Source organism: Cyprinodon variegatus, unplaced genomic scaffold (genome assembly GCF_000732505.1).
Source record: "Cyprinodon variegatus isolate N-32 unplaced genomic scaffold, C_variegatus-1.0 Scaffold1891, whole genome shotgun sequence".
Lineage (NCBI taxonomy): Eukaryota > Metazoa > Chordata > Actinopteri > Cyprinodontiformes > Cyprinodontidae > Cyprinodon > Cyprinodon variegatus.
The window spans coordinates 53407-63736 of NW_015152344.1; the positions used below are offsets into that span (position 1 = coordinate 53407).

Genomic DNA, 10330 nt, shown 5'->3' on the forward strand with positions numbered 1-10330 from the left:
CGTCATTTCCTGAGTTCCGTCCGAGTCCTCCTGAAAGATTTTCAGGTAATCAAAAGGAGTGTAAAGGATTTTTGTTTCAGTGTCGTTTACTTTTTGAGCACTCCCCCGGCAGTTTTCCGAATGACAGGAAAAAGATTTCCTTCATTCTCTCTCAGCTTACTGGACGAGCCCTTGAATGGGCGGAGGCAAGGTTCTCTTCTGAATCCAGCTTTTCATGTACTTTTTCAGAATTCATATCTGAGTTTTCTCAAGTTTTCAACCATGACTCTGATAAAACTATTGATTCCCGAGCCCTGCTAAATTTGAAACAGGGAAATTCAACAGTAGCTGAGTTCTCCATTGACTTCCGGGTTAAAGCCGCAGCCTCTGGATGGAACGAGTGTGCACTTAAGAGTGCTTACTTTAAGGCCCTGAATGACAACATTAAAGATGAACTCGCCACTATAGACGAGCCTGCTAGTTTGGAGGATTGAATCCGTTTGACCATCAGGTTGGATAATAGACTTCGGACTAGAAATCACTCAAGGCAAAGAGACCTGAATTTTTCTGTTTCATCTCCTGCATTTAATAATGCTTCTGTTTTTTCTGGATCCTCAGAACCCAGTACCAAGCCAAGGTCTAAGAATCAGACTATTCCTGCGCCTGTACAAATCTCTCATTTCTCTTCCTCAGAAGGAACGGAGGCCGAACCCATGTAAATTGGACACACTAGGCTATCCCCTAAAGAGAGGCAACAGAGATTTAAGGCTAAACTGTGTCTGTATTGTGGTGAGACTGGCAATTTCATTGCTTCATGCCCGGCTAAATCAAAAGCCAGGGCCCGTCAGAGGATGTGAGGAGTCTGACGGGCCACCTAAAATCTGAGAAAGCTCCTCATTTGTTGTTGCCAGCTACTCTGTTCTTTTCTAACCAGAATCTCACCTTATCTGCATTCACCGACTCTGGCTGTGAAAGAAACCTGATTGATTCAGACCTGGTCCAGCAGTTAAAAATTGAGACTGTTCCTTTAACTAAGCCTCTCAGAGTATCCGCTATTGATGGAAAGAAGCTTCATCAAGTCACTCATCAGACACAACCGCTAGAACTGCTTATCTATGGAAACCACCGGGAAACGCTAACATTTTTTGTGTTTCCTTCAGCTTGCTCTCCCCTGGTGCGTCATAATGTCATAACCCCCATATCAACTGGGCTGAACGCCACATTGAATCCTGGTCCACCTCCTGTCATGAATCCTGTGTTCGTTCTGCAGCTCCTACTATTCAGTCCCCTAGAGGTAGGGGGGAGATGGACTCTCCTGACCTTACTTCTGTTCCTCCCGAGTATCATGATCTGGCACCAGTCTTCAGTAAGGTCAGTGCTACGTCTCTTCCACCTCACAGACCATATGACTGCGCCATAGAATTATTACCAGGAGCTCCTCTTCCCAGCAGTAGATTGTATAATATTTCCAAACCAGAACGTGAAACGATGGAGAAATACATCAACGAATCTCTAGCTGCTGGAATAATTTGCCCATCTTCATCTCCTCTTGGTGCTGGTTTTTTCTTCGTTGGTAAAAAAGATGGTTCCCTATGCCCCTGTATAGACTACAGAGGTTTAAATCAGATTACAGTCAAAAATAAATATCCCCTACCATTACTGGCTTCTGCGCTTGAACCTGTACAAGGTGCTACAGTGTTCACCAAACTCGACCTAAGAAACACCTACCACCTCCTTAGAATAAGAGAAGGGGATGAATGGAAAACAGCCTTTAAGACCCCTCAGGACAGTTTGAGTACCTGGTCATGCCCTTTGGTCTTACGAACGCTCCTGCCTGTTTCCAAGCTCTTGTCAATGACGTCCTCAGAGATTTTTTGAATGTTTTTGTTTTTGTCTACATCGATGATATTTTGATGTACTCCAAGAATCTCTCAGACCACAGGAAACATGTTCGTTTAGTCTCTTGGTCGATCTGGGGAGGCAGTTGAGATTCCCGGATTACATTGCAACCACGACACTCCGTCCGGACATGGTGCTGTAATGAACCTTCAGAGGCTATTGGAGAATAAACTCTTTGTGAAGGCTGAAAAGTGTGAATTTCATCAGCGATCTGTAACTTTTCTAGGGTTTGTGCTCGAGGGCGGGCAGGTGAAGCCATCAGAAGATAAGATAAAGGCAGTTCTGGAGTGGCCTACACCTGAAAACCGCAACCACAACTTCAGAGATTTCTTGGGTTTGCAAATTTTTACAGGAGGTTCATAAGGAACTACAGTCAGACAGCTCTACCCCTCACAGCTCTTACTTCTGTTAAGAAGACTTTCCAGTGGACCTCTGAAGCCGAGGATGCCTTTAATAAATAAAAAAAACTCTTTTCCAGTGCCCCCATCTTGGTCCAGCCTGATCCTACGAAGCAGTTCATCCTTGAGGTTGATGCAACTGATTCCGGCGTAGGGGCTGTGTTATCTCAAGTCAGTCAGACTCTGACCAGAAAACTCACCCATGTGCATTTTTTTTTCACGCAGACTCTCTCCAGCCGAGCAAAATTATGATGTTGGAGACCGAGAACTTCTGGCCATTAAGCTCGCCCTATAGGAATGGAGACACTGGCTCGAGGGGGCTGAGCATCCAGTACTGGTTTGGACTGACCACAAGAACCTGGCCTATGTTCAATCGGCAAAGAGATTCAACCCACGACATTCAAGGTGTTTTTTTTCTCGTTTTAATCTCATCATTTCCTACAGACCTGGTTCCAAGAACGTCAAGCCCGACTCTCTCTCTCGTCTGTTTTCCACCGATCAACCTGAGACACCCGAACCTGTTCTTCCTGCCTCATGTACAGTTGGAGCCGTTTCCTGGGAGATCACTGATCTGATCAACTCTGCCCGGGCCTCAGAACCCAACCCAGGTAATGGTCCTCCAAATAAAATGTATGTCCCGTCTTCCGTCAGATCCCGCCTCATCCAGTGGATGCACGCAGCAAAATTCTCGGCCCATCCTGGAGTGAGCAGAACCATCGCCCTCATAAGCAGACGATTCTGGTGGCCGTCTCTGCATAATGACGTGAAAGAGTACGTTCTGGCTTGTCCCATCTGCGCTAGGAACAAGACCTCTCACCAACCACCTTCTGGCCTGCTGCATCCTCTACCTGTCCCAACCCGTCCTTGGTCTCATATCACTGTTGATTCTGTCACCGGCCTCCCGATTTCTCGAGGTATGACTACTATACTAACCATCGTTGATCGATTTTCCAAGGCCTGTCATCTGATTCCCCTCAGAAAGCTCCCCACTGCATTCCAGACGGCTCAGCTCCTTGTGAAGCATGTCTTTCGCCTCCATGGTATCCCTCAGGAAATCCTCTCAGATCGTGGTCCCCAGTTCATCTCACAGGTTTGGAAAGCTTTCTGTTCTGCACTAAACTGTAAATCCTCTCTCACCTCTGGTTACCATCCTCAGTCAAATGTGCAGACGGAGAGGATGAACCAGCAACTCGAGTCCACTCTCCGCTGCCTGACTTCTAACAATCCTACTGACTGGAGTCAGTTTCTGACTTGGATTGAGTATGCGCATAATTCCCTGAAATCTGCTTCTACCGGTTTATCCCCCTTTCAAGTATCCATAGGTTATCAGCCTCCACTCTTCCCCGCAGACGAGAGAGAGATCACTGTCAGATCAGTTCATCATCACATCCATCGTTGCCAACGCATCTGGAAAGAGACCATCATCTGCCTTAACTAAGAGGTTCGCCGACTCCAAGAGGCGTCCGGCCCCTGACTACGCCCCAGGCCAAGAGGTTTGGTTATCTACTCGAGACATTCCCCTTAAAGCCATGTCCAGAAAACTTTCACCCCGGTTCATTGGTCCGTACAAGATTGATCGGATAATCAACCCCTCTGCTGTCCGCCTGCACCTGCCACCCTCTCTGCGCATCCATCCCACATTCCATGTCTCCCAGATAAAACCTGTATTCACAAGTCCTTTGTGCCCGCCTTCCAACTCCCCTCCGCCCGCCCTGGACATCAACGGCCATCCGGCCTACACTGTTCGCCGGATCGTGGACTCCCGTCGGTGAGGTCGTGGATGGCAGTACCTCGTCGACTGGGAGGGCTACGGTCCGGAGGACCGCACCTGGGTTCCTGGCTCATACATCCTCGATCCGTCCTTGATCGAGGAGTATGAGAGTTCCCTCCCGTCCACTTCCTCGGGACCGCCAAGAGGCGGTCGTTGAGGGGGGGTACTGTTGGGTTCTGGAGAAGTACCACCTTTCTCCAGCAGAGTGCGCTGTGGGTCTCCTGGGCTGGAGCCCTCCTGCACACCTGGATCTCGTCAGCCCATCAGGAGACCTGCTCTACTTAAGCAGCTGCCAGACCTTCCTTCAACGCTGAAGTGTTGACCAAGTTTGGAAACTTGTCTCTTGTCTGAAGCTCTGGATGAGCTTAGCCTGTTACCTGCCTGCCTGCCCTAGAGAGCCAAACCTGAAGATCACACTCTGGAATCCACCTGCTGCTCTCAGGGAAAGAGCTGATCAGTTAAACCAAGGTCTGTCACTGGAAAGTCAGAAGCTAGACGCTGCTGCTGCTGAGCTCTCTGCTGAACCAACAGCCCTATTTTTTTGTTTTTTGTTGTTTGTTTTTTTTGATCCACTATATATAGGTGGACACACTGTATATACATAATTAACCTTTTCAACTTTTGGCACCTTCTTATAAGTATTGAGCCGATGTGACAAATGAATTTCTTTACTGTGAGATCAACAAAATCTATCTTACCTTATCTGAATAAGGAGAAATTATGAGAAGGAACTACAACAAATGCCAGAGTAACTTATAGCTGTTTTTTTTTTCTGCAGTGAGAGATTTTGTTGCCAACTGAGTTGTGAATAGTGGTTAATTTTTGTATTGGCTTATCGTCTCATGAGTGTCAGGAAATGGTGTTTGTTGAGGAGGACCCAAATGCAGAGACGAGTTGGCAGAGGTGAATTTAAGTGGTTTAATAAGGTTCTCAGGAGCATGATTGCCTTTGTTCGAGCAGGGGAGAAACTGCAACCCTCCAAGAAGACCCAAGGGGGCCTGCTCACGACAGCAAGGGACTGGCAGCTCTTGGTCGATCTGGGGAGGCAGTTGAGATTCCCGGATTACATTGCAACCACGACACTCCGTCCGGACATGGTGCTGTAATGAACTTCCACCAGGCAGGTTGTGCTGCTTGAACTAACTGTTCCTTGGGAGGACAGAATAGAGGAAGCCCAGGAGAGGAAGAGGGCTAAACACACAGAACTTGTGGCTTAGTGCTGGAGGAATGGCTGGAAGGCCGGCTGCGAGCCTATTGAAGTGGGCTGCAGGGGCTTCGCAGGCAGATCTCTACACCGTGTCCTTGGACTCCTAGGGATTTGCGGTCTGCAGAGACGAAGAGCAACCAAGAACATCTTGGAAGCAGCTGAAAAGGCTTCACGGTGGCTCTGGTTGAGGAGGGGGGAGGTGTGGCGTAGTGCGCTACCTAGACATAAGTCGGGGAACTGATCACCCCTGGCTTGGTCGCCCGAGTGAGGGTGTATGACTAAGACCCGAAACACCCAGTGATCTCGGGAGAGTCACTGAAGATGTGTCCAGGTTGCACCACTAGGTGTATTACAATTCAGGCACTGAGGCAGGAATCAAAAATCTAACAAAATAACTAACGAACCAGAGCCAAGGTGAATCAGGGGAAAACCAGAATCTAGGAACCAGGGAGAGACGAGGAAGGCAGACAGACGATGACGAGAGGTTAGACGAGGATCCAGCAAACAGGAACTGAAGAGGGAGGGCTTTTAAAGGGGACAGAGACAAAGAGAGGGCTAATGAGGGGATTGGAAACAGGTGAGGGCTGAACAGAAAACAGAGCAAGAGGACACAAGAGGGCAGCAGAGGACAACAAATGGAGAACCAGGAAGACAGGAACTAATAAGAAAACAACAACAAAATAATAATCAAATAACTAGGATAAAGAAACATGGTGAAAAGAAAACTAAACACTAGAAATCAAGGAGCAAAAGAAAAACATAACAGAAACAGAAACCTAACAATGAGGTAGTTATTTTGTCATTTCCTGCCTTGTATTTCAAACCTGATGAAGAACCTTATTCTGAAAATGTGGTTTCTATGCAATTGAGTTAATGGTTTTTAAGAAAAAAAGCCATTTTAATTGTTGAAATGAGAACCAGAAGAGTGAATGGAAAGAGGGTTTTTATCGTTCCATGGTGTTTCCTGAGCTGATCTGCCTCTCAACCACTGAACCTGCCTGTTCCCATCTGAACCCTCTGCCTGTTGGACTCCTGGAACCCTTTACCAGCCTGTTCTTGTTCTCATCGGTTTCCCTGACAGGGCTTCGGACTCCTGGCCCTCTGAGCCTTCCTGTTCTTATCTGTTTGCCTGACCTGGCTCAGACTCCTGCATGTTCTCCAGGGCTGCACAGCTGCTTCACTCTGAGCAGCGCCCTCCACATCTACTTGGCAGCCCTCCACCGGCTGGATCGTACCTCATTCTCTGGAGATGGACTGAACTGATAAACCAGGTTAGTGACTCATGGATTATCATTCTCTGTCGGATTATCATGGTTGCTAACCTGTGTTTTTGTCAAACCAGATTTTTCAGTGATGGGCGGTGCCCCATCTGACTGACTCCCCTCTCTCTATTGTGACTTATTTTAAATATCCGTAGAGCAACTGTGAGCATAAAGTCTGCCCAGAAGTCAAAGAGGATTGGAATAAACTACCAAGCTAATGTCACAGAAGCAGCAACGTTTGAAATAATTGTTAACCGGCTTAATATATTTATATATTGGCACGTTTTACCCATAATCATTTAACTAAGTCTAATTTGCAAACAGTGTTACACAGCTTACACTGATTTTTGGTACATCTACAAAGTTTTTTGCTCCTTGCTGCTCATTTGCTAAACATCCCGATGCCCAAATTCAGCTCTGCTCAGCATCATGACTCATATGTCAAACTTGTGTGTTTGCCTGTGTGTGATCATGATGCATTCAAAGATAGCCTAGAAAAAAAAGTTACAGCACACTCGTGACAGGTTTAACTTTTTGTAATGGCTGAAAAAATTGCAGGGGACAGATAGGCAAAGTGTGGGGGACATGTCCCCCGCAAGACCTGCATTCATTACATGCATGCATATATCCACTGCACATTTAATTTTTTCCTTTACTGAAAAATCTGGAGATTAGTGGGACTAATAGATGATCGGGAGCTCAGTGGGAGACAACCAGTAATAACCAGGAGTCTCCCGCAGAAACTGAGAGAGTTGGCAGATAGGCTGATGGTTGATCTTGATTTGATCTTGATCACCATTTTAATGCTTCTGTTTTTTGAGCTGTTTGAGGTAATAATTTAGTAAATATTTCTATATTTCATCCCACCAGCACCAAAGCACAATTAACACAGATAGAGCAGCATGGTAAAGAGTAAATAGGAAAAAGCAGCTGTGACAACATCCCTTTGAAGGCGTCCAAAAGCTGTTTTATATAACCAATCTCCAATTGTTTCTACTCCATTTGTCCATAAGCGTCCACAGATTATAAGTAATCCAGCATATTCATGATAAAAACATTCCATGATGAAAAAATAACCACATAACATCCGTTTTATGACATCACAAAAGTTAGCTGGTCATAGCTAATGCTTAGCATCTCGCTAATAATACTTCCTGAAACATTTGCCTTCAATGTTTGGTGCGTTTGTTTCCATCATTTTCCTGCCTACAAAACAAAAGTGTCAGCACCTTTGTATGATTAGACTTGACTCAGGGACAGCGCTTGAAGTATCACAAGCGCTCCTTGTCTATCAGCCAATGACACATCGAGTAGTGCTTGTTAGGACTCCAGTCTGTGTGGTCTGTGTTTCTGTGTGTTTGTCTTCCTTCCACCACCAGGTGGCGCATGGTTCTGATTCTCCTGCAAGGGGTTTCCTCGTTAACGGAGTGTTCCTAACCTGCTGACTGCCACTACCCCGACGCCAAAGTGTTTGCCAGCTTTGGGTACTCTAGCCAAGCTGAGATTTGCTGAGTCAAACTGAATTTTTGTCAACATGAGTCTTAACATTTTTTTTTTTTTGTCTTTGCCTCTCGGCAGCAAGTCATCCTGCAAACTGGATTTTTCGGACCTTCTCTCCCTGGACAGATCAACTGAGCTGAGGATACAAACCGGAGCTTTGGATCCATTTTTCCCCAAGGAAACGTTTGAACTTCACACTGAGCAAGGGAATTATCTGCACAACAGTCGGTTCAAGTACCACAGGAAATCTGAGTGGCAGTCAGTCTTTCTCCGTTCACCTACAAGCAACCGCATTCTGGGTAACCCTGTCTGCTTTCCTTCGTATGAGACAAACACCGGAACACATTTGTCGACCTGCTAAAGTCAACCTAATCTCTGGAAACGTGAGTCTGCCAACCTTTTCTCCTCTACAAGTTCGAAAAACAATTCTCCCACTGAACCTGAACTAACCGCAGTGTCTTCCCTACACCTTTCAGTTCCGGTTGAGCAGTGTTCAGAGCAACACTGGAATCTCCACAAAACTTCTCAATAAACCTGTTAAACTTTTTCCCTTGTCTCTCTGGACTGGTTTTTCTGCATGTGGGTCTGAGCTCTTGATAAAATCATGACAGTGCTATTTTATGCATTATAGAGTCCTGCTGTCATTGGTTAAGACCACGTGCCCTATTTGGCTTTGTAGCAAATGAAATAAGGTTTCAAATAAGCGTAAACATGGCTAGTTTGAATACTGCAGCCTGGATATATTGCTGGGCAAAAGTGGCACAGAGACACATTAGTGACTGGAACATTGTACACTGTTAGAAAAATAGAAACAAATTTGCTTCAAAAATGCTTTTTTTTCCATTGAAATGTTCCAGTGTGAAAAATAGCACAATTTGAAATAATCTGGATCAATTGGTGAGGTTTGGAGAAGCTGATGACTACATAAATTAAAAAATCCCATATCTCTAGAACCTCTTTTTATTTAACCAGGAAAAAATCCCATTGATATTAAAAACCTCTTTTTTTCAAGGGAGTCCTAGCTGAGAGGTCCTAGAGGTCTGAAATTTTCTCTTGACATAATGAACAATACATGTAATAGACGTGCCTATTCTCAAGCATGTCTTTGTTACTGCTATTCAAAACGATCTATTATTTTCAAGAAAAAAACAACTATATTTATCATTTTTATATTTCAAACGATGTATCACGTGTAATCTGGGCTTACAGTTCCTCAGTTATTTGCTTTTCCATTTGGCTTTGCAAAAAGGTGAGGATTACTTAAAATAAGGTGGATGTTTAAATACAGATTTATGTTTTATAAAGGTCAGACATCTATGATGCACCATCTGTGAATGTGTAGATATATATATAGCCAGAGCAAGGTCACCTGGACCAGCTTATAAATGTGGAGTCAGACTGACCTTTGACCTTCAGGGTCACTGTTTTCTTCAGCAGCAGGTCTCCTCCTCTGTAGACGACACATTCATAGTCCCCATTGTCCTCCAGCTGGGGTCTCTTCAGAGTCAGACTGAGGTCTCCTGTAGTCACACGTTCTGCTCTCATCTTTGTTCTGCCTTCATAGATCTTCTCCTGTTCCTCAGGCTGGGTCTGGCCGTTCTTAAACACATGGACTCTGATGTTCTGGTCATAACGGGTCCACTCCACTCTGGCATCCCGGGGAAAGGTTCTGTTGGCTTTTAGGGGCAGCAGGACGGACTTCACCCCCTCTCTGATCTCCACTATCTCAGACTGAAGCACTGAGAAGAAAGCAGAACATCACAGTTCTCACAAAGGCCAGAGAACCTCAGAAGAAAACAGTTCCAGATAGTTAAGAGCAAAGAGAAGCTAGAGGAAAGTAGAACGTCACAGTTCCATTACCGCTAGAAGCTAAAAAAGTTCAGAAGAGCTGAAGTTCCAGAAAACTGGGAGCACAAACAGACTTGGGCGAAAAGATAACTGAGGCTTTTTGTTCACTGTCACTGCAACTTGGTGGTGTGCATTGACAAACCTGCAAGTGACAGGTTTGCTACTGTATTCAGCTGCTAACCTGCCCCGGCTCCGCTGTCACTCCACCTTCATCTGGACATTGCCAAAACACTTTTAACCATCTGTAAGGACACTTAGGTAAAGTATAACTAAAAAACTGGATTAAATCAATGAATGAATTTATTTCAGACAATTAACAAATTTAACACACATTAAACAAATATTAAATAAATCAATTTCAGAAATTACCAAATAACAATAAAAAATTAAAACCGCGAGCGGTATTGACGGCCCTCGCAGCTCGCACCGCCTGGTATGTCGCGACCGCGGGAACCAAGCGACCGCT

The 10330-nt window shown here is 45.3% G+C and overlaps 1 protein-coding gene across 1 annotated transcript in view; it reads right to left on the bottom strand.

Moving 5' to 3' along the window:
* The window catches only part of LOC107104801 (muscle M-line assembly protein unc-89-like), a gene marked incomplete at its 5' end in the record, with an annotated part of 25387 nt that overhangs the window by 8125 nt on the left and 6932 nt on the right, over positions 1-10330 (bottom strand). Inside the window, one exon of the mRNA XM_015404899.1 lies at positions 9420-9755. Within this exon, the coding sequence (XP_015260385.1) occupies positions 9420-9755 (336 nt within the window). The remainder of the gene's footprint in view (positions 1-9419; positions 9756-10330) is intronic.